Source organism: Monodelphis domestica, chromosome 3 (genome assembly GCF_027887165.1).
Source record: "Monodelphis domestica isolate mMonDom1 chromosome 3, mMonDom1.pri, whole genome shotgun sequence".
In the NCBI taxonomy this organism is placed as follows: domain Eukaryota; kingdom Metazoa; phylum Chordata; class Mammalia; order Didelphimorphia; family Didelphidae; genus Monodelphis; species Monodelphis domestica.
Genome location: NC_077229.1, coordinates 418,872,635 through 418,898,092, shown reverse-complemented (window position 1 = coordinate 418,898,092; position 25,458 = coordinate 418,872,635). Strand labels below are relative to the sequence as shown.

General features: G+C 35.6%; 1 protein-coding gene across 4 annotated transcripts in view; it reads left to right on the top strand.

The window, feature by feature from the left end:
* Positions 1 to 25,458, top strand: part of PIAS2 (protein inhibitor of activated STAT 2) — a 94,185-nt gene that overhangs the window by 62,068 nt on the left and 6,659 nt on the right. For all 4 annotated transcript variants that reach the window (XR_001628527.2, XM_001371527.5, XM_007486635.3 and 1 more), the window contains exons 8-11: positions 1,885 to 1,958; positions 4,018 to 4,178; positions 10,048 to 10,181; positions 13,454 to 13,625. Coding sequence is in view for 3 of the 4 variants with exons in the window: in XM_001371527.5 (XP_001371564.3) it covers positions 1,885 to 1,958; positions 4,018 to 4,178; positions 10,048 to 10,181; positions 13,454 to 13,625 (541 nt within the window). In the remaining variant the exon portion in view is untranslated. The remainder of the gene's footprint in view (positions 1 to 1,884; positions 1,959 to 4,017; positions 4,179 to 10,047; positions 10,182 to 13,453; positions 13,626 to 25,458) is intronic.

Below are 25,458 nucleotides of genomic sequence, written 5' to 3'. Positions count from 1 at the left end.
TGTAATTTCTTCAGTCTTTGAACTTCTTTGGAACTTGATTTTCTCATCTCTAAAATGAGGAGGTTTGACTAGATGAACTCTTAAATTCGTTCATAACTTAATCCTATGTAGAGCAACAAAGTTGAGGATGATATTGCAGTCTTTCACAGTAACTATGTTAAGTGGTATAAAATTTGTATTAATGCTTGCTTCCTTGTATTAGGGCTGATTAGCAGGAAAATTAGGAATCAGCTTTTGGCCACTTATTTTGTTGAAAGCTAATTGTCACTTAACTTATGATATATAGGATCAGGCAGGAAAAATTTCTTCTCCCATATATTCACATGTTATAACAATACAATATATAAAAATGTGTTTTAGTTTCAAGTAGCCATTTTAATAATGCCAGTTATTTGAATTACATGTTTTCCTTTGGAGGTTTTTGGAGATTAATCCCAGTCAGTGTTTACAAATGAATGCTGTTTCAGACATTTCAGACTACTTTTCTAAGGAAGGAGGGTTTTTATAGATCTTTCTTTTTATATTAGATCCTTAATACCTATCTTAGAATCAATACCAAGTATCATTTTGAAGGCATAAGAGCCAATAAGGGCTAGGCAGTGAGGGTTAAGTGACTTGCCCAGGTTCAAATAGCTAAGTGTCTGCAGTCACATTTGAACCCAGAACCTCCTGTCTCTAGGCCCTCCTCACTTTCCACTGAGTCACCTACCTGCCCCTTCATTTATTCTTTTTTAAAAATTAAATTAAATTAAATTTTTTATTTTTATTTTTTAAACCCATACCTTCTGTCTTGGAATCAATACCAGGCAGAAGAGTGGTAAGGGCTAAGCAATGGGGGTTAAGTGACTTGCCCAGGTTTACACAGCTGGGAAGTGTCTTGAGGCCAGATAAAGTTTATTCTTAGAATTTTGAATGTAATCTTTAAAAGGGTGTAGGCTCTGACTTAAGAACTTAATTCTATCAGTTGGAGTGCTGTGAAGTCAACCAGAAAAGATGCCATTCCCTGAGTATTTTCTTCACTTTTTTACCCATAATGGAATGCTAAGTTCTTGAATGATGAAAAAAATTGTCAGTTTTTTCCTTCTCTGCCTAATTGCTTGGCATCCAGCTGTTTTGAGCAGTGATAGTGTTTCAATGAATTATTAACCTAAGTTGAAGAAAAGGAAACAGTGTTTATATTTGGCATCCGTTGGCTATTTATTTTGGGGAGATTTATTCTATTTAATGAGAACAGTTTTCCTTACCATATTTTGCACTGACTTATAGAAAGGTTACAATCTTTTTAGGAAGCTTAACATTTTTTTTTAAACCCTTAGCTTCTGTATTAGAATCAATGCTGTGTATTGACTCCAAGGCAGAAGAGTGGTAAGGGCTTGGCAATAGGGGTCAAGTGACTTGCCCAGGATCACACAGCTAGGAAGTGTCTGAGGCCAGGTTTGAACTGAGGACCTTCCATCTCTAGACCTGGCTCTCCCTCCACTGAGCAACCCAGCTGCTCACAACATTTTTTTTTAATTACGTTTTATATTTTCATAATTACATTCTTCCCTTCCTACTTTGAGAAATTTAGTAAGCTTTGGATTCTAGGTTGGAATTTTAACTCAACTTAAGGAAATAGCAAATGCAGTTTCAAGCACATTTATATAAGAAGATTGATCATTCCTAGTATCTACTTATTTCTATTGTGTGTCTCATAGCCTGAGATCTGTTCACCATCTTGAAAGTCTTACTCTTCATTAATTTTTTTAAGGGTCTTGAATTTCAACTTTAATATTAAAGAAACTAAGAAGTTTACGGAGCTAATACTGGAGTTGTGATTGCCATTAATAAAAAGTTTCTAGTTCTGTTCCCAGATAATGTTTTTTTCTGTTTGTGTTTTTCAAGTTAAAGAGAAGCTCACTGCAGATCCTGACAGTGAAATTGCTACAACCAGTCTTCGGGTATCACTGATGTGTCCTGTAAGTGAAACCTTTATTTTATGGAAAGATTAATGATAAAAATTTTGCCATGTGATTACAACCACAGTTTAAGATGTTGCTGTGCACTACAATAATATTCAACCTTTTCTGACAGAAAACTAAAACTCCTAGCCTTCTGGGCTGTTCTCCCTCTTTTGACTGTCTTTGATTATATATTATGTATATAATTATATTAATATTATTAAAATGAATTAAAATAATATTATATATATTGATTATAAAAGCATTCCTAACTTACTCAGTCTACTTGGTTCAGTTCCCCATGACATTGTTTTCCCTAATAGCATTTAAAAATATTTATTTTTATTTGTCAAGTAATAAGCATTTCTTTTTTCTCCCTCTCATCCCCACAATTGGGGGAAAAAATAAACTATCTTTTTGCAGTCAAGCAAAACAATTTGTACATTGTCCATGCCCATAAAAATGCTTATCATCTTTCTGCTTCTTAAATCCTAACATGCCAATACCCAGTATTGATTCCAATAAAGAAGGTATGTGCTTATAAAAAAGACAAGATTTCTAAACTAGTAACTTATCAAAAGTTTCAGAAAACTTATATTAGATATCCTATAATCTGTGGCAAATGAATTATACCCATGTAGCCATGCCAATACTTAACATTGTTAAATGGGGAATTCCATGTAATAATGGTGTTAGACTCAAACTCTTAAGAACTCTGACTACTGTAATGTTCCAGTTATGATTACAGAGGAATAATGAACTATATTAATCACCCTGAGAAAAAGCTGATGTAATTTAAAAAAAAATCCTTACTTTTTGTATTAGAATTGATACTATGTACCAGATGTAAGGCAAAAGAGTGGGAAGTCCTAGGCCTGTGATGGCAAACCAATGGCATGCAGAGTGACTTACCCACCTGGGAATCTGGCTCCACCCCCAAACTCAGGGGGTGGGGCACTCTAGCCTCCCTCCACCTTTAGTGCTGAGCTCCCTAAGTTCAGGAGCTTGGGCCTGGGTTGGTAAACCTGCACCAAACATGGGGGGTGGGGGTGGGAGGTACCCACAGAGTCAGGGATGAGGCACCCCATGTAGTCTAGAGGTGGGTGGGGTCACAACAAGGGGTCCCCAAAAAATTCTGAAACGTTCACCATCTCTGGCCTAGACAATTAGGATTCACTGACTTGCCCAGAGTCACTCTGCTAGGAAGTGTCTGAGGTCAGATTTGAACCTAGAACCTCCCATCTCCAGGCTTGATTGGCTCTCTATCCACTGATCTGTAGCTAGCTGCTCCCCTATATTTGAATTTTCTGGATGTGGATTGTGTTCTTTCTCATAAGTCTCTGGCAATCATTTTAAATTAGTACTCTTGAGAAGGGGTCTTCCCCACACTACCAAAGTGTTCTAACAAAAAAAAGATAAAGAATCCTTGATTACCAAAATTAGAGAATTTACAATATCTTGTTCCTATGATAATGCCTTTTAGAATCCAGAGTTAGTTTTAATCTGTAATGAGGTGTCTATAATAAAGGAATTTTGTAGAATAGAAATTTGTATTTATAAGACATGACAGAAATATGAAGATACCAGTAACTTTAAAAGCTCTGAGATAACACCTATAGTGGGCTAAATGTTGCACCTCTAGTTTCCAAGAGTGACATTGGACAAGAGAAATGGGGATAGTGATAAGAAGGTGAGATAGAAAAAAGTTTCATAAGAGAGGAAGTAAGAAAAATCAAAGGATAAATATAAAGCAGACCCAAGTGATTGGTGAAAATAAGAGGGCATTCAGTATTTGCTTAGCACTGTATTAAAGTTGCATAGTTGCATGCTACTAGTCTATGAAATAGTTTTTTGGGTTTTAGAATAATTCCAAATATGTCATACCAAATAGAAGAATTTGTAATTCTTTTATTTGCTCATTTTAATTAAATTTATATTGCCTTTTATTAGGATGGTAAACTTAGCAAAATCCTGTTGTTTATTTCCTTCTTGAAATATGACTTACTTAACATACTTTTTTTTTTACAACTATATTCCTGTTTCCGAAATGTCCTTTCTATTTTATATCACCCATTAGCTTGGAAAAATGAGGCTGACAATTCCATGTCGTGCTGCGACATGCACACATCTGCAATGTTTTGATGCTGCTCTTTACCTGCAAATGAATGAAAAGAAGCCTACCTGGATTTGTCCTGTTTGTGACAAAAAGGCTGCCTATGAAAGTTTAATACTAGATGGGTAAGTTTAGTCCATCACTTTAATGACACTTTCCTCTTGTTTATAATCTACTGACTGAGGCAGAAAAAGCCTCGTGAAAAAGAGCCTTCTCATGTGTATAATTTAGTGTTATAATTTAAGAAAATTTTGTTCATTTTTTCTTTTCTTTTTTATGTCAAATAAACTTAAATTTATTTCTTTTAATGATTTGGAATGAGCAAGGTATGCAGTTTTCTTTCTCTGTGCTTGAAACGGGTTGTTGCCCCTTGAAGGTTCAGTTTTATCAGTTCTCTTAAATAAAGAAGTACTGAAATGGCAATTGAGTAATTGAGAATGATTATTTAAAATAAAAGAAATACCGTATATACTACTTAGGACACAGAGCATATCCAACCAAATATTCTCTCTTAAGCTTAGTTTCAAGTTGTTTGGGCTGTCATAAGGACCTTTTGTAACTCTCTTCTTTGAAGAATAGGTGTGTATCCAAAAACATCTTAGTTTCTCTTAGCAGCTGATAAGAAGTTTGTCATAAATTCATTTATCTAAACCTATTTCTATCTTCAGCCAGTGCATTTTTTGGGGCAGTGATGAAAATAAACTTTTTTGCTAAATATTAGTACTTACACTTTTTTCCTTAACTTAACTTTTTTCAGTATACAAGAGGTAAAGTGTATTATGTTGGGGGTTTATTAACTATCTATATTCATCCTTTCTATATGTTTTTATTGTATGAATTTAGATCATATCACCTTTTGTTATTCCCAGGATAAATTAATCTTGAATCATAACAATGGGAGTCAGATCCAGTGAACAGAATGAGCATTTCTAGTGTACATCAAATGTCTTTCTGTGACAATTTTTCTTAGGTTTTTAAAATTATCTTTCCAGTTACATAAAGGGTTAGATATTGATATTGATATCCTGATTTGATTTGTTTCCAAGTGAGCAAGGGAATTGACAGTTGAGAACAACATAGAATTTACTAGTTAACTATTTGGTCAAGATTGGGAAGTAAGGAAGTCAAGACAAGGATTGGTTTTCTGAATCCTGAGGAATGGAGGCAATGAAGGTAACAGTACTGATAAAGAAGGGTTTTAGGAAGAGTGAAGTATAGAGGAGATGGTTTGATAGTAATCTAGAGTTGGGAGAAGGAATTTCAGGATTGAATGTCATGCAAAAAGAATACTTGGGATTAATGATGAAAATAACAATGTCATTAATCCTATGTGAATGTGAGGTTTTATGCCACTTGAAGTTCATGAATTGGGGAACTGGGAAGAACAAAGTGATCAAATAGACATCAACATTTGTGCTGAAGTAGCCTAGTGATAAGGCTAGGGATTGGGGTGGACGAAGCATGTCAATCAGATGCTAAACTCCTTGCATTCTGGCTTCCAATTTCATTATTCAACTGAAACTTATCTCTAAAATTACCAACGATTTCTTAAAAATTTTTTAAATGTCCAATAACATTTTTTTTTGAAAATTTTATTTAATTAGGTGATTTAGAATATTTTTCCCTGGTTGCAAGACTCATATTCTTTCCCCCCCTTCTCCCCACCCCCTCCGATACCTGATACACAATTCCTCTGGGTTTAATATGTCATTGATCAAGGTCTATTTCCATATTGTTAATATTTGCACTAGGGTGATCTTTGAGTCTACTTCCTCAGTCATATCCCCAGCAACCCATTTGGTCAAGCAGTTTTTCTTCTGTGTTTGTTTTTTTTTTTTGCCACAGTTCTTCCTCTGCATGTGGATAGTGTGCTTTCTCATATGTCCCTCAATATTTTCCTGGGTCATTGCATTGATGCTACCTGAGAAGTCTATTACATTCAATTGTGCCACAGTGTATCAGTCTCTGTGTACAATGTTTTCCTGGTTCTGCTCCTTTCACTCTGCATCAATTCCTGGAGGTTGTTCCAGTTCACATGGAATTCCTTCAGTTCATTATTTCTTTGGGCACAATAGTATTCCATCACCAACAGATAACACAATTTGTTCAGCCATTCTCCAATCGAAGGATATCCCCTCATTTTCTAATTTTGTGCCACCACATCGAGCATAGCTATGAATATTCTTATATAAGTCTTTTCCTTGTTATCTCTTTGGGGTACAAACCCAGCAATGGTATGGCTAGATGAAAGGGCAGACAATCTTTTAATACCCATTGCACATAGTTCCAAATTGGCTTCCAGAATTATTATTATTTAATATTGTACTAGAAACAATAGCAGTAGCAATTAGAGGAGAAAAAGAAATTCAAGGTATTAAAATTGGCAATGAGGAGACCAAGCTATCACTCTTTGCAGATGATATGATGGTCTACTTAAAGAATCCTAGAGAATCAACTAAAAAACTAGTGGAAATAATAACAAACTTTAGAATAGTTGCAGCATACAAAATAAACCCACATAAGTCATCAGCATTTCTATATACTTCCAACTCATCCTAGCAATAAGAGTTAGGAATAGAAATTGCCTTTAAAATCACCATAGACAATATAAAATACTTAGTAATCTATCTGCCAAGACAAACGTAGGAACTATATGAACACAACTACAGAACAGTCTCCACATAATTAAAACTAGATCTAAATAATTCTAAAAACGGTACTTGCTCATGGATAGGATGAACTAACATAATAAAAATGACAATCTTACCCAAACTCATCTACTTTTTTATTGCCATACTCAACAATCTGCCAAAAACCTTTTTTTCTGAATTTGAAAAAATAATTAAGTTCATTTGGAAAAACAAAAGATCAAGACTATCAAGGGAAATAATGAAAAAAAATGCGAAGGAAGGTGACCCTGCAGTTCCAGATCTTAAAATGTACTCTAAAGCAATGGTCATCTAAACAATATAGTACTGGCTAAGAGACAGAAGGGAGGATCAGTGGAATAGATTGGGGTAAGTGACCTCAGCGAGACAGTCTATGATAAACCCAAAGTTTCCAAATTTGGGACTAACATCCACTATTTTACAAAAACTGCTGGGAAAATTGGAAAACAGTATGGGAGAAATTAGGTTTAGATCAACATCTCACACCCTAAACCAAGAGAAACTCAGAATCGGTGAATGACTTGAACATAAAGAAGGAAACTAAGTAAATTTAGGTGAACACAGAATAGTATGCTTGTCAGATCTTTGGGAAAGGAAAGCTTTTAAGACCAAGCAAGAGTTAGAAAAAAATTACAAAATGTAAAATAATTTTGATTACATTAAATTAAAAAGGTTTTGCACAAACAAAACCAATGCACCAAAATCAGAAGGGAAGCAACAAATTGGGAAATAATCTATAACAAAAACCACTGACAAAGGTCTAATTACTCAAATTTACAAAGAGCTAAATCAATTTTACAAAAGAAATCAAGCAGTTCCAAGGGGCATGAAACTATTAATAAGCACATGAAAAAGTGTTCTAAATCTCTTCTAATCAGAGAAATGCAAATCAAAAGAACTCTGAGGTATCATGTCCCACCTAGCAGATTGGCTTATATGTCAGCAAAGGAAAGTAATAAATGTTGAAGAGGAAGTGGCAAAATTGGGACATTACTGCATTGCTGGTGGAGTTGTGAATTGATCCAAAATATATCTTTTATGGAAAAGCGATAAAGAAAAAACAAATCAGACTCAATTAACAAAGTTTAAAAAATCTGAATAACATATTTTTGTATGTAATCTTTGATACCAGTTTCTTATTTGCAAGATTTGATAAAACTTTTTTCCCATTCAGTTATTTTCTTAGATGCATCTTTTATTTGCAGAAGGCTTTTACTTTCATAATTGCCCCCATCCCTTTCCTTTGCTGTCATGTTAGCCAGTCTGCTGGGTGTGAGGTGATACCTCAGAGTTGTTTTAATTTGCATCTCTCTGATTATAAGGGATTTAGAACACTTTCATGTGCTTATTAATAGTTTTGACTTCTTTTTCTGAAAACTGCCTATTCATTTCACTAGTTCATTTATCAATTGGGGAATGGCTTGATTTTTTTTTCATTGGAGACAAAGATCATTTTCTTTTCACCCCTCTCCCCAAGTCGACGCGCGATTCCACTGGGTATCACATGTGTTCTTGATATGAACCCATTTTCATGTTGTTGGTATTTGCATTAGAGTTTCATTTAGAGTCTGTCCTCAGACTTGTCCCCTCAACCCCTGTAGTCAAGCAGTTGCTTTTCCTTGGTGTTTTTACTCCCACAATTTGTCCTCTTCTTGTGGATAGTGTTTTTTCTCCTAGATTACTCCAGATTGTTCAGGGACACTGCATTGACACTAATGGAGAATTCCATTACGCTCGATTAGCTCAGAGTTGTTTTGATTTTCAACTGTCTGATTATAAGAGATTTAGAACACTTTTTCATGTGCTTATTAATAGTTTTGATTTCTTTATCTGAAAACTGCCTATTCATGTCTAGTCCATTTATCAATTGGAGAATGGCTTGATTTTTTTGTACAGTTGATTTAGCTCTTTATAAATTTGAGTAATTAAACCTTTGTCAGAGGTTTTTGTAATAAAGATTGTTTCCCAATTTGTTGTTTCCCTTCTAATTTTAGTTACATTGGTTTTGTTTTTACAAAACCTTTTTAATTTGGTGTAACCAAAATTAATTGATTTTACATTTTGTAACTCGCTAAGTCTTGCTTGGTTTTAAAGTCTTTCCTTTCCCAAAGGTCTGACATGTATACTATTCTGTGTTCACCTAAATTTACTCATAGTTTCCTTCTTTATGTTCATGTCATTCACCCATTCTGAATTTATCTTGGTATAGGGTGTGAGGTGTTGATCTAAACCTAATCTCTCCCATAGTGTTTTCCAATTTTCCCAGCAGTTTTTATGAAATAATGGATTTTTGTCCCAATAGCTGGGATCTTTGGGTTTGTCATATACTGTCTTGCTGAGGTCACTTACCCCAAGTCTATTCCACTGATCCTCCTTTCTGTCTCTTAGCTTGTACCAAATTGTTTTGATGACCACTGCTTTATAGGATAGTTTGAGATCTGGGACTGCAAGGCCCCCTTCCTTTTTTCTTTATTTATTTTTTTCATTATTTCCCTGGAAATCCTTGATCCTTTATCCTTCCAAATGAACTTTGTTATGTTTTTTCTAATTCAGTAAAAAATTTTTTTTGGAAGTTCAATGGGTGTGGCACTAGATCTATAGATCAGTTTGGGTAGGATGTTCATTTTTATTACATTGGCTCGTCCTACCCATGACAGTTAATTTTTTTCCAATTGCTCAAGTCTAGTTTTAGTTGTGTGGAGAGTGTTTTGTAGTTGTGTTCATATAGTTCCTGTGTGTGTCTCGGGAGATCGATTCCTAAGTATTTTATTTTGTCTAAGGTGATTTTGAATGGGATTTCTCTTTCTAATTCTTGATGCTCAGATGTGTTGGAAATGTATAGGAATGCTGACGACTCATGCGGGTTTATTTTTTATCCTGCAACTTTGCTAAAGTTGTTGATTATTTCGATTAGCTATTTTGTTGATTCTCTGGGATTCTTTAGACCATCATATCATCCACAAAGAGTGATAACTTGGTCTCCTCCTTGCCTATTTTAATTCTTTCAATTTCTTTTTCTTCTCTATTTGCTACTGCTAGTGTTTCTAGTACAATGTTGAGACTATTGTTTTCAAGCTTAAGAGACTATAATATTTTTTTTCTCCACTTTTCTGTACAGCTGAATAAATTGATTAAACTTTCTTTGCTACCAGTTTGACTTAAGAAAACAGGAAATACTTTGAAAATAAAAGCTTTGGAAAATGCCACTCATTATTATGGTTCTGGTCAATGACATAACTTAATCACCCTCATGATCTCACTGTTGAACCATAATTTGCATTATACTCATTATGTTTTTAATTAAAGTTTTTTTTTTCTTTTATAGGCTCTTCATGGAAATTCTCAATGAGTGTTCTGATGTGGATGAGATTAAATTTCAAGAAGATGGTTCTTGGTGCCCAATGAGACCGAAGAAAGATGCTCTTAAAGTTTCAACCCCTCAGTGTACAAAAATAGAAAGTATGTGTAGAAAATTCAGAGAATTGTTCTGTAGTTTATCTTTGGCTCTTGGATCTGAGTTTGTATATCAATTTGGGTTTTAGCTTGTATTCATTTTCATAAATGTGAATTATGATACATTGTTGCTTTATATTTAAAAAAATACTTTCACAAAGTATCCTGGGATTAGAGATTGGCATGGATTTCAAGGGTCATCTAACTCTTATCCCTCATAATCATTTTAGATTCCTTTTGCTTGTTTTAGGTATAAAAAAAGTAAATAAAGTCATTTCTTACAAATTTCTTTATTTTATCCCAATCTTGTCTAAGGGATAGAACAATTACCCCTAAGGAACAATGTCTCTTCTGAATGAATTTTAAAAAATATATAATTAGGGTTTTTTGTTAGTTTCTTTTTCTTAATTGTATTGCCAAACAATTTACCCCATTTGTTTTTAAGTGGTCCTCATTATGACTTAAGTTTAATTATGAACCTTGATGCCCTAAATTATCCTGGTATATTCTTATATTAATTAATGGAGAAGAAAAAGATAATTTATAGATCAGTGATGGCGAACCTATAACACATGCCAAAGATGACATACATAGTCTCACTGGCACATACCCCCATTTTTCACTTTTTAAGAAGTTAGTTGTTAACTTCCTTGTCTCTGTCTGGGTAAGGATGATAGCCTGGACTGGAAGATCTTACTCCTAATTTTGAGATAATATTGCAATCTGACTTATTTTTTCTTATAACAAAAGTTTATTTAAAAAGGTGAAAAAGGGAAAGGAAAGAGGGCAGGGGGAATTTCCCTAACTTTTAATTTCTAGTTCTCCTCCCCCCCAAGTTAATAGACCCTCATGATTCTGTCTTCTGATCTTAAAGCTATCTGTCACCCTGACTTCTGTTACCCCCCAAAAATGTCCTATCTAGTTTTCCGGAATATGCCCTCTTCAAACTGGTAATGGTAAGGGAATATAGTTTAAAGTTGTTTCGATAGGTTGATGACAAATTAATGGAGCCACTCTCTAGGCCTCCAGCCCATAGGCTGAAGATTTCCCTTGATAACATATAGTTGGTAACTTCTCAGGATGGCTGCTTCTTCTCTGTCATTCAGTTATAATTTTCAATCTGGAATCAGGAACACAGGTAGCAGGTACAAGTGAACTCCAGTGAATAAATCTCTCTCTTGGAAAACCTAATGATGAGGTCAGAGGAACCTCAGAAGCAGGGTTCAACAAAGAAAGTCAGTTAGTCCCCCTTATGGTGATCTCTCTAGGCTCGAGAAAGAGAAGAATCAAAGAGTGCCTTCCTGTATAGTGGTTCTCCTCATAAAAATCTCTGACATTCCTTTGGAATGTTATTGTGTTCTGCTGCATGAGCCAGCTGAAGAGTAATAGCAATCTTCTGCATTTTGCAAACTTTCCTTTTTCCTCTATATTTTAATGCACCTCTCCATTGTGTCTGACAACATTTTTTTTCATATTCCTTGCTCCTCTATCCAGTACCCAATGGGAGTGCACAGGGAACAAGGTGGGCAGCCTACAGATGGCAGAGCTGGAGGGAAGAAGAGCTCTTGGGCCACTCCCCTCTTCCTCTCTATAGTCATTGAGGACATTCCTCACTACTTTACCCACCTCTCTCTATGCAGCACCTAATGGGAATGCTTCCTCCCTCCCATGGTCTCTGGAATAGAGCAGAACATGGAACATGGTCTCCAAAAATTTTGCCTTCACTGGTTTATATTATTTGAAATCCACCAGCATTCCTAGAATCTCAATTTAAGTAATACTCTAGGTCCTAGTTCTAGTAAGTAGCAAAAGTTTATGAATTTTAATTGTCTTCCTTTACCTTTTCCTCACCAAATTTTAATACTGATATTAAGTGAATAGGATAGTATTCATCACTCCATTTGTAAGCAATCATATTGAGTAAGATAGATGGGAAAAAAGAATTATTCTAGCATAATTAATCCTTATTAATGGATAATTATCACAAAGAATTGCTACAGGGTGGTCCAGACTCCCACAGGGGATGGGGTCTTTCAGGTGCGATAGTGTTTGCTGAATGATGAATGAGACACAGCTTTTGTATTCAACCCGCAGCACCAGTTTCACAAAAAAACTGCTCTGCCTTTGCCCAGGCTTGTCTTCATTTTTATACTTCATGGTTACATACATACTTGGCACACAGTTTCATTTTTTAACATGCATGTTTCCATAGATTCTAACAACAGATGGGAAGCCTAAGTAGATAATCAACAAATAACTGTTGCTAAGTGTCCGGTCTTACACGGTAGGATCAACATAGCCCAGTTTTAGGTCGGGGAATTTTGAGCACAGATTTACTAGAAGTTTTATGCCTTGAAAAGAGGATCCCATCTATGTGGGTATATAAGAATCTTTAGGTTTAATTCTGTAAGTGTGATCTTGTAATGACATTCTGGGGGGAATTAATGTGGGACATATGTATCAATCCTGCAAGTAATTTGTTCTCATTTTTCCCGATACTAGGGGGGCTCAATGGGTGTCTTATCTTTTCTGGAGTACACTTTGCAGTCCTCCGGTGCAGTTTCCACCTTTCCATGTCAGACAGAGTGGGTTGATGGCCACCAACAAAGAACAATCAATTGCTATGGTTTTCATAGCTTTTTATTAGGATTAAATAAGATTTGTATTCATTAAGTTTAGGACAGAGTAAAGGGAATGCCAGATGCCATTGCCTTAAGCCTAGCTTGGAATCTTGGAGAAAGTTTCCTGGTAGAGAATCTTGAGGCCTGCAGGGAATCTTGAGGAGAAGTCTGTTGGTTTTCCTACTGTGTAATCTGGCTTGGAGAAAGGTGATACTTGGCTTTCTGGGAACCCCAGAAAATCTGAGTGGCAGTTTGGAGAAAGGAAGAGTTTGGAAAGTTGGGAATAGCTGGTGAATAAGACCAACAGAAAGGAAGAAAGTAAAAGGTTGTTTTTTCCCTTTGGCTTACAGATTGCCTAGCCTCAGAAAGCTGACTTGGTTTTCAGGCCTACTAGGCTTCTGGTTTTTATAGATGAGACAAAATTTCTTTTTTAATGTGAAGGTAGCACAATTGAAACATTAGTACAATAAATTTTGATGGTTTCCTAGTAGTGTTCAATGAATTTTGCTCAACCATCCATTATTGGGGCTACTTTTGGGCAAAATGTGTATTCATCAGCAGATGCCTCACATAATAATTAAATTGAAGATCATAGACTGGTTTGTACAGTTCCCATACTAAGCTAAAACCTTTATTTTTCTCTTCATTTCTATCTAGGTTCAAGTGTCCTCACTAAACCCTGTTCAGTGACTGTGACCAGTGAGACGAGCAAGAAGAAAGTAGATGTTATTGATTTAACAGTCGAGAGCTCTTCTGATGATGAGGAAGAACCTCCTCCCAAAAGGAAATGTATATTTATGGCAGAGACCCAAAGCAGCCCAACCAAAGGGTTTGTTCATTTAAAATTTATTACTCTTCTGTAACTCTTCCAAGTGAGCACCCTAATGAACTAAAGTTCATAATTTTGTGTTTGATGTCTTTTATTTCCTGGAGGATATTTTAATGTGCCTTTCTCTAGATGCAGTATGTTCAGAGTAATTTTGTTGCACATGCTGAAATGTATAATTAGACTTTTGCTCCCCAAAACTTTTCCCAGCTTCCCACCTTCCTTCTCACAGTTATATCCTTAACGTTTTGGAGATAAAGTTGTGAGTGTAGCTCTGCCCTCTCTTTCTCTCTGGGTCTCTCCGTCTCTGTGTCTCTCTTGTCTGTCTGTCTCTGTCTCTGTCTCTGTCTCTGTCTCTCTCTCTCTCTTCCCTTTTCTCCCTCCCTCTTAGGTAGGAGAACTTAATCACATTGTTTTCTTTTCTTTTTTTTTTTTAAACCTTACCTTCTGTCTTGGAATCAATACTGGGTAATGGTTCCTTGGCAGAAGAGTTGTAAGGGCTAGGTAATGGGGGTTAAGTACCTTGCCCAGAGTCACACAGCTGGGAAGTGTCTGAGGATTTGAACCGAGCACCTCCTGTCTCTAGGCTTGGCTCTCAATTCATTGAGCTACCCAGTTGCTCCCATGCAGTTTTATTTTTTGTTAGAAAATTAGGTTTTCATACTTATATTTCCTTTTTATTCCTTCTACTTCAAGTGAATTATTAATAAACTTTATCAAATTAATACTTGGAGTTATTCATATTGATTTAAATCTTACAGAAGTTATTTTGAGGAGGAATACCCACTAAGAGAATCTCATGTCATGGGAAATGGGATTGGGGTTGTTACCATATTGTGTGAGAGTTCAACTTTTTTCCTTAGTCTAATTTTGGCAGGTCAGAAATAAGTTTTTTTTTTGTTTTTTGTTTTTGTCAGCTACTTTCTCCCAGGGAAAATGAAGAAAGCTATTTGATTAAGAGAGGCACAGGAATCTTCCTGCCATTTCATATCATAGCCCCTCTGTATCGCCCTTTAGTAGAAGATCTTCATCTGTTGTGGCCAAAATAAATACCTATTGGCTAACTCATCTGTTGATCTTCTGTAAAATTTGCTGGTTTGGTTCTTGGATGACAGGTTACACATAATCTGCTTTTTGCCCTATACTCAAAAGCTTTCTAGCTTAGTCCATATTGAGAATATTTTTAATAGCTGAGGATACCCTCCATTCTACCATGATTCATTAAAATAAGAAATTAATGGGTAATTGAGAAAGCATATAAGATAAAGAATATAGTTGGTTTTCTTTACTGCATGCCTGATAAAAACCATTACTCAATCCACTTCAAAGTAAAGAGTTTTTAAAATAATAACATCCACCAAGAGATTCTCTTTGGAGACTGCTTGGTATGCCGTAGGAAATCCTATAGTTTTTAAAATTAGCTTAGAAAATAGACTAAAAAATCTGAGTGGTTGTTTTAGTCTCTTAGGATCATTTCTCCATTTTACTTTGCAGTCAGGGTGTTGAAACCAGAATATTTTAAACTGCCTTCTGTGCTACTCAAATACTTGTCAATATGATTGTTAAAATTGTTATATTACAGAAGTGGGCCAAACATTTTATTTTCAAAATTTATTCAACATAAGAATAAGTTTAAAAAATACTTTTAAAAATCCTGAGTAAATGTAACCTTTTTTGAGGTAGATAATTGCTACTTCACAAATTTAGGTTGTTACCTTTCTCCTTTCTTTTATTCATGTGTTGTATAAATTTTATAAGAAAATAAAAGATTAATGATATGATTTTGAAGGATAATTGGAGAAATAGAAGAGAGAGTAATAAACAGATTGTCTGAATTTGAGCTAAAAAAATACATTGAAAAGCTTTTTAGAAAGCTTACTGTCCCTTGTTTAGAATGCATAATGGTAAAATTTTTTTTTAAAGACTTAAGCCCTTCCTTCTGTCTTAGAATCAATACTGTCTTGGCCCTAAGACATGTAAGGGTTAAATTAAGAGTTTTGACAAAATAAGTGAACAGCTTTTAATAATTTAGTTTAAAATAGATAGTAAAGGAATATTGTAAAATCAATATAGTATAGGCAAGAAATATAGGAAAGAGGTCGAAAAAGAAAATTTCCTAATGTCTTCTAGTTATCCTGTAACTACCTATAATTACTACCTAAAACTTCCTATATTCACCTATAACTAACAGCCACCCCACAAAGTTCCAACCCAATCCAGCTCAATCAAAACCAACACAGTCAGTGTTTAATCCCAATTAGGTCTGTTAATGAAGACTAGTCACCTTCCAAAAATTTCAAGAAAGAACAAAAGCCTAACAGCCCAAACCAAAAGCCAAACCCAAGAAGCCCTCTTAGTAAGTTCAGGCCTGCCTTTATATTCCAGCAACTAAATGCCAACCACCAACACAACACATTACCAGCAGCTAACTTCCCCACAATTGCCAGCTATAACTGTCAGCAACTGACAGACTGACCAACTGATGATGGCCCCTTTTATCACCATTTTCTACCTCACTTACTGTCTCTGTGATTCCTCCTTACTGTCTCTGTGATTTCTACTTCCTGGTTAATCCCTAAACATCTCTATGGGAAGAGGACTTTAAGGAATACAGTTGAGCCACAGGAAGACCAGAGAAGGACAATTAAAATAGGCAAAAGAGAGATGAGGGCTGCCTGAACATTAAAGTCTCCAATAAGTACTTAGCTGAATGAATGAAGGCTAAAAAGTTTAGAAATATTTATTGGTTAGGTGAACACAGACTGTCAAATCCCAGTAAACTAGAAATGATGAGTATCCTCAACAGTTCAAAGAGGTGAAACTTGGGGCAAATAAGTGACTTTTTCTTTTAAAAACATCGGATAGATTAATAGCTGAGGCTTACAGAATTGATAAATTCATTATGGCCTATTAGAGGTATTGAAGTGTTTTTGTTCTTTTGTTCAACCTTTATGGTTAACATATAAGCTTAGAATCTTACTCACAGTTGTCCTCTGAAGGCCTCTAATCTCTTCACCCCCCCCCCCCCCCCCACACACACACACACTCTCTCTCTCTCTCTCTCTCTCTCTCTCTCTCTCTCTCTCTCTCTCTCTCTCTCTCTCTCTCTCTCTCGTTTTGTTTCTTTGGCAGCTTTGTAGGCTACATCACTAGAGTTCTCAAGTGAGCTTATGAGCTTATAGTCCAGCTGAAACTCGGGTCTTTTTTGTGTGGATTGTCTAGTGTCTTTCTTTCATCCTGTACTTGGAAGTTGATTTTTTTTTTAAAACTAGGAATCCAAGATTTAATAAGGAAGGAACCTTTAGAAGTCATATAGTCCAACTTCTTAATTTCATGGATATTGGAAACTCTTATCAAATATTTTATTAGATTTGCCTGCTTCATTGCTCAAGACTGTCATTTTTTGTTTTATTTCTAGTTCTGTTGTTTATCACATTCTTTTTTCATCCTGGCATTATGTCATCTGACCATGAACCTACTGAAGACCAAAGACAGTCTTGACACACTGTTCTAGAGGACTCTCCCAACTCAATTCAAAATTTAAGAAGCTAGTATATGTAGAGAACTGTGCTAAAGTTTGGAGATATAATTGACCCCCAAAATTGACCTGTCTATAAGGATTTTACTTTCTACAGTATTTATATTGACTCATCATGTCCATTTCTCTTCCATCTTTTCTATAAAGATTATGATAGTCTGGTATGCCTTATTGAAATTCAATTAATGCATTGACTACATAATTTCCCTGGTGTCTACAACATTTCCAAGTGTGGTAATCCTCCTGAAAAAAGAAAAATGGAATTGGTTTGAAATTATTTATTCTTAATAAATCCATTGTAATCTATAGTGACCCTTTTCTGAATGATTGTAGAAAATATGTTTCATAATATTATAGAAGTTTATGAAGAATCAAGCCTCTTGACGAGTTTAGCTTTTTCCCCATTTTGAAAGATGAAGTGATAATGTCTATCTGCAGATCTCCTTGAAGGAAATTAACCAAGCTTTCTCGGTGATTAGTTGGAGTTCTCTCAGAGTCAAAGGTATTGAGGTGGGCTCAGTCTTGGAAACCACTCCTTCCCTCTTTCCCTCCTCCTGACTATTCTTTTAGTAATTCATTTTTGGTATTAGGTGAGAGAATAGCTCATTTCTTGTGGTGCGATTCAACATTGTTTGAGACTGGGAGTTTGAGACTTGGCACATGACCTTTGTTGTGAGTTAGCAAGGCTATCTCTGGAGGATGAGAAGCCTTTTTTCTAGCAGTGGTAGAAACCATAACTAGGAAGAATTCTGGCTTCAAAATGAAGCAGTGTAAGGAAAACAGTTATCCGAAGAGTTGATGAATAGAGGCTGTTGTTAAGAATATTTCAACTGAAATTAATTAATTTTTTTTCAAGTACATATAGAAAGAGTTCTTGACAGTTTTCTGACATCTTGTGATTCAGATCATCTCCTACCCCCTTCCTCAATGATAATTGATATAGGTTATATCAGTACTTTCATATAATACATATTTTCATATTTCCCATTTTGTGAGTGACTGAAGGCACATTTCACATATACAATTATAAACTCATAACGGAATTAATGTGAAAGATGACATTCTTTAATCTGCAGTCAGGTTCCAACAGGTTAGAACTAATTATCAAAAAAATTCCTTATTTACACAGAAGCTACTAGAAGGTGCTGTGAGGCAGGGCTATCAAATTTAAATAGCCAGGTCTGTAGACTTTGATACCTGCTATAGGGCATTGAGAGTGGTGGTGTTTTTTTTTTAACTCAAATGTTTTATTTTCCCAATTACATATAATAATTATTTTCAACATATATTTTCCTAAACTATTAAGATACAAAACATATTCCACCATCATCCTCCAGATGGTAGGCAATTTGATCTGGACCATACATATATTATCATGTAAAACATACTTTCCATGTTCATCATTGTCGTATGAGCACACTCATACAAAACCTTAAAAACAAACTGAAAATCAATGGATGTGAAAAATAGTATACTTTGGTCTGCATCCATTCAAATCCAGCAGTTCTCATTCTGAAGATGGATAACATAGCCTTATCATAAGTATCTCAGGATTGTCCCAGATCTCTACATTGCTGAGAGTACAAGTTTTTAGTTAATCATTGTATAATAATACTGTTACCTATGTATAGTGCTCTCCGAGTTCTGCTTATTTCACTCTGCATCAGGTCCTACGCATCTTTCCAGCATTTGCAGAAATCATCTTGTTTATCATTTCTTATAGCACAATAGTATTCCATCACCAACATGTACCACAATTTGTTTAGCTTCAATTTCTAATTCTTTTCCACCACACAAAGACCTGCAATAAATATTTTTACAAATAGATCCTTTTCCCTTTTTTATAATCTCTTTAGTATACAGACCCAGAACTGATAGTATAGAATCAAAGAGTATGCTCAATTTTATGGCCCTTTGGTCATAGTTCCAAATTGTGGAGTGGTGATTTTCTAAAGATAAACTGAATGTAGTTTGCTGAAGTATCTTGGCTATTTTACCTCTTTTATTGTGACTTAGCTCTGATATTATTTTCATAGTTTTTGTTTGTGTTGGAATTTAATAGAGAAGCTTTAGGATAGAAAATAATTTTAAAGATAAATCAAAGCATCATTAGCCAGTGTTGCATTGGAGGAAGGTACCTAGTGAAAGGTGAAGTTTTCCTTATCTAGATAAGTCACCTGATTTGGAGAGGAACAATTCCCAAAGTGCAAAGTTTTATTATATCAGGGCCAAGATATATCCTACTTCCATTCTCAACCCTCATACAAATCACTAGAATGTAGTTTGTATTTTCCCAATGTCAGAAATTATTACTAACTTCTCTTACTAAAAGAATGTTAATAAGTGGTTAAATTTTTAATTTTTCATAGATCCTTCAAACCTAATTTAATCTTAAGACATTATACAAAGCAGTGGAGGTATTTCGTTTTGTTTCCTTATTAGCCTGAAACAGAGCCTCCTTGTGCCTTCTCCAGCTATATCTTCCCACCTGAAATAGATAGTCAGAAATGCACTACTTTTGGATAATACCATGATATCATGTTCTATGAGAGTTAGATTATGTCTTTTTCACCAAAAGAATTGGAACTATAGCTTGATCCTTTTCCCATGAATGTATAGCACCCTCTGGTGGAAGTGTTTTAGCAGTCTCTTTGACAAATCACAGGCAGGAAGGCTATGAGGCCTTTTACTTATTCACAGTTTTATAGAAACTCAAAAATCAAAAGGTATGTTACAGGCCACATAAGATTGCCCATATAGGGCTAAGAAATATCTATAGCATTGGCTCTGCTGAAGATCACCAAGTGATGGGGAACCTTCTGAGGCAACTCAACTTCTTATCTCATAACCAACATATGACATGATTAATTAGTGTCCGTTAGCAATCTGGCAACCAACTTGATTGCTTCCTGTTAGAAGCAATGCAAATTTAATGTTAAAATTTATGTCAGGTTAATATACCATGGAACAAAGAAGTCACATACTTTGATTGTCCTCCTTAGTTTGTCATATACCTGGCAAAAACTCTAATGTAAATAAAGATTTTTTTCTTTTATTGTTTGTAGCTTCATCACCTCATTCTGACCTTAGAACATATTGTAGAATATATAAAAGATACCATTAGAGCTAGAAAAGACATTAGAGATAATTTGGTCCCACCTTCTCATTTGACAGATGATGGAACTGAGGCCTAGAGGTAAAGTGATTTGTCCACTAGCATACAGAAAATAGTAGCAAAGCATTCCTTATAGTCTTGACTTTTTGAATTTCCTCCCACTACTCCATTGCTGCCTTGTCACTAGAAAAGTTAGACTGGTGGGGTTTTACTCGAGAAACTTGTGCCCCCTAGTCATTTATTTTCACCCATACTAAAGCATGCCAAAGTTTGTTAGTGTAGCCAGAACCCAAAACATTATTTAACTCTTGTTAAATTTGTTGTGTACGGTTTATATGTCCACTGAGCTCAATATTAAATGTAGATGTAAGTCTTTCACTGTATATTCTACGGAAGAGATCATTCAGTTCAGCTATTGCCATCTGTATATGTAGAGAAGGAGGGGCCTGACTGAAGGAAGAAGACTGCCTTTTTCCTATATAAAAGCTAATTGTTTAGACTGAGGTGTTCATTAAAAGAAAAATTCAAATCTGTGAGGAACTAAAGGTGAAGGAAGGGAAATGAAGACAACTTTTCTCATACCTCTTAATTCCCAGAGATTTTTGATAAACTATTAAGAATTATTTTTATAACAAAACGAAAAACCACAATTCTTTTTTTTTTTAAGTTTTAAAAACATTATTTGGTCATTTTCATACATTATTCATTGGAAACAGAGATAATTTTCTTTTCCTCCCCCTCTCCCCCAGCCGACACACATTCCTCTGGGTATCACATGTGTCCTTGTTCTGAACCTATTTCCTTGTTGGTATTTGCATTAGGGAGCTCATTTAACTTCTCTCCTCGATCATATCCCCTCCACCTCTGTAGTCAAGCAGTTGCTTTTCCTCGGTGTTTTTACTCCCTCAGTTTGTCTTCTGCTTGAGGATAGTTTTTTTTTTCCCCTTCTCATAGTTCCCTGCAGATTGTTCAAGGACATTGTAAAGGCATTAGTGGAGACGTTCATTACGTTTAATTGTACCACAGTGTATCAGTCTCTGTGTACAATGTTTTCCTGGTTCTGCTCCTCTCACTCTGCATCACTACCTGGAGGTTGTTCCAATCTCCATGGAATTCCTACACTTTATTATTCCTTTGAGCACAATAGTATTCCATCACCAACAGATACCACAGTTTGTTCAGCCATTCCCCAATTGAAGGGCATCCCTTCATTTTCCAATTTTTGGCCACTACAAAAAGCGCAGCTATGAATATTCTTGCACAAGTCTTTTTCCTTATTATCTCTTTGGGGTACAAACCCAGCAGTGCTATGGCTGGATCATAGGGCAGATAGTCTTTTAGCGCCCTTTGGGCATAGTTCCAAATTGCCCTCCCGAATGGTTGGATCAATTCACAACTCCACCAGCAATGCATTAATGTCCCTACTTTGCCACATCCCCTCCAGCATTCATTACTTTCCTTTGCTGTCATGTTGAATAATCTGCTAGGTGTGAGGTGATACCTCAGAGTTGTTTTGATTTGCATCTCTCTGATTATAAGAGATTTAGATTCATGTGCTTATTAATACTTTTGATTTCTTTAACTGAAAATTGCCTATTCATGTCCCTTGCCCATTTTTCAATTGGAGAATGCCTTTATTTTTTGTACAACTGGTTTAGCTCTTTATAAATTTGCGTAATTAGACCTTTGTCAGAGGTTTTTGTTAGGAAGATTGTTTCCTAATTTGTTGCTTTCCTTCTAATTTTAGTTACGTTGGTTTTGTTTGTACAAAAACTTTTTAATTTGATGTAGTCAAAATTACTAATTTTGTGACTCTTCCTAAGTCTTGCTTAGTTTTAAAATCTTTCCCTTCCCAAAGGTCTGACATCTATACTATTCTGTTTTCACCTAATTTACTTATAGTTTCCTTCTTTATATTCAAGTCATTCACCCATTCTGAGTTTATCTTGGTGTAGGGTGTGAGAAGTTGATCCAAACCTAATCTCTCCCATACTGTCTTCCAATTTTCCCAGCAGTTTTTATCAAATAGTGGATTTTTGTCCCAAAAGCTGGGGTCTTTGGGTTTGTCATAGACTGTCTTGCTGAGGTCATTTACCCAGAACTTGTTTTGGTGACCACTGTTTTGTAATATAGTTTGAGATATGGGACTCAAAGGCCACCTTCCTTTTTATTTTTTTCATTATTTCCCTGGATATCCTTGATCCTTTATTCTTCCAAATAAACTTTGTTATGGTTTTCTCTAATTCAGTAAAATAGTTTTTTGGTAGTTCAATGGGTATGGCACTAAATAGATAGATAAGTTTGGGTAGTAGTTTGGGTCCCACCCATGAGCAATCAATGTTTTTCCAATTGTTTAGATCTAGTTTTAATTGTGTGGAGAGTGTTTTGTGGTTGTGTTCATATAGTTCCTGTGTTTGTCTCGGGAAATAGATTCCTAAGTTTGGATGCTCTCCCATTTGTTGCATAGATATTGAGTACAGATATTTCCTCGTTGTCTATACTGCCTTTTATCAAGATGTAATTACCTTCCCTATCTCTTTTAACTAGATTTATTTTTACTTTGGCTTTGTCTGATATCATGATTGCTACTCTTGCCTTCTTTTTATCAGTTGATGCCCAATAGATTTGGCTCCATCCTCTTACTTTCACCCTGTGGGTATCAACCTTCCTCATGTGTGTTTCTTGCAGACAGCATGTGGTAGGGTTTTGGACTCTAATCCACTCTGCTATTCGCTTGTGTTTTATGGGTGAGTTCATTCCATTCACATTCAGCGTTATGATTACTAGCTGTGTATTTCCCAGCATTTTGATTTCTACTCCTGGTCCTGCCTTTTCTTCTTTCACTATTTCTTTCTACACCAATGTTTGTTTATAGTCAGTCCCCTTAGTTCCCCCCCTTATTTTACTTCCCTTTCTACCCCCTTCCCTTCTTATTCCCTCCCTTATTTTCCCCTGTAGTCTTTTTAACAACCCCCCCTCCCCCCTTCTTCCCTTGTACTACTTCCCTTCCCACCAGTCCATTTGTTATTCTTCTACTCCCCTATAGGGTGCAAATCTATTCTCTTCCCCAATGGATTGGATTGTTCTTCTCTCATTGGGTCAGTTTTAAAGTATTTAAGAGTTGATTATTTCCTATCTCCAACCTCTTTACCCTTCCAGGGTATCGATGTTCTCTCCCCTCCCGCGATGAGCTTCTTTGTGACATATAAATTTACCCCCATTTGTTTCTTTTCCCATTTCTTTTAGTCTGCTGGAATCTTGGCGCTCTGGGTCAGAAGGGGGATGGGTCCTGGGACCTTTCTTCTGTCTTCCCCTTAAACCCGAGTGCTCTCGGGATTCCGGCTTTTCGGGGGGGGGGGGGGGGTACCTTTTGAATTAGGTCCAGCAAGAGGGTTCCTTGGCTCTGTCTTGTTGTTAAGTTTGGTTTTTAGTCCCCTGGGAGCATTCAGTTTGTGATAGGTAAGGAAGGGTTTTCAGAGGTCTGAACTTCTTCTCCTTCTACGCCGCCATCTTGACTCCAAACCACAATTCTTAAAGCATTAAAATTTATCTAACTTTCAAAATATTCCCAAAGACTGGCTTTAAAAAGCCTAATGGAAGAAGAAAATGAGCTTTAAATAAGTGTAATTAACCCATGTCCACTCCCCATTGCTTTTTCTTACCTCATTCAATTTGACTTCATCATAGTACATGCTTTTCAGAAGCTAATCAAATGGCATCCAAAAATCTATAAATCTTTTAATTCCTAACTAAATAAGTTATTTTTGCTGGCAATCTTTCCTTTCATTCCCTCTAAAGCTTTGCCCATTGCTACTAGGATTTTGCTCTTAACCTCAAGTAAATTCTACTGCATTTGCTCTCCTATGGTTCTCTTTATCCAGTAGAAGTTAAGTTCCTTGAATATTTTTTCTTTTATCTTTATATCAGTGCCCATCACAGATAATTGCATGTGGTAGTTGTTTAATAGGCTCTAGTTGAATGAATTAATTTAAATATCTTTCTGATCTTTAAGCCTGCAGAAAGGTATTGGCATTATTTCTGCTACCAACACAAATAGAGATGCATTTTTTAAAGAATTTCATTTTAAAGTGGACTACCTACATTGTGTTGGGGCCATATTCCTGAGATGATTGACATCTTAGAGGAGCAAAAACTTTGAAATCATTTTCTATATTCTCAATAATTTTGAAGTCGAAATATAAGTTCATAGTGTCATCAGTGACACAAGTTAAATCAGATTACATAACCTGTTTGTTTGTAAAGTTCTTTGAACAAGAAAAATACTTTGTAAGTTTTTTGTTTTCATTGCTTCTTTACTTAATAATTAACAAAAGTCAGGGTGATCAGGGTGGTGCTAGGGAAGTAACTTGGGACAAGACACTTTTGGTATGGGTTCAGCTTTGCTCCTAACTTAGCTGTGTGACTTGGTTCAAACCACTTGTAGGTTTGTGACCTTAGTATCTTTTTCTTCAAAACGAGAGGCTTTGACTAGATGATCTTTGTGATACCTTTTTCCAAGATTCCGTAATTCTAATAGCAGTTGGTTGACAGCATTTTGTATTCCATTGATGCTTTTGTCTCTAGCAGTGTTAATTGTGGGCAAGATTGCTGCCACCAGCTTTATAATCAAAAAACAAGTGTGAAGTTTTAAGAATGTATTCAGAAATACCGTTTTTTGCTATGTGAACCTCCAGTGAATTGAAATGGTCTTAAGGAGAATACGTTTAATTTAGACAACAAATGGAGAAGAGTTATCAAGAATTGAAAGAAGTGACAAAGTCTGTTAAACTTGAGTATTTTGGACTGTGACACATGTACAAATGACAGTAATCTTTTATCTGTTTGATTTGCATTTTTAATAGCCAAAATAGTTCATTTGAAAAGTGCAAATTGTCCAGATGACTAGGTGACATGGAGATCTTGTACCAACCTTGTCATACATGGACATTAGACTTTAAACACTAGTATGGCATGGAAGCTACTGTGGTTGTCATGTTCAGCTTTCCTTAGTCAGGTCATTTCCCACATGGGTTTAGGTTTTTCGACTCCACTGAGGCAAACCTAGATCCCTTTTCTCTTTGGTAGGATCCCCAGAGCTGCTATTTAACCACTTTGGTCAGAATTGAGAAAATCTTCTGACTGGACTTTCAAAGAAGAACATCACACCCATGTACTCTTTTGTG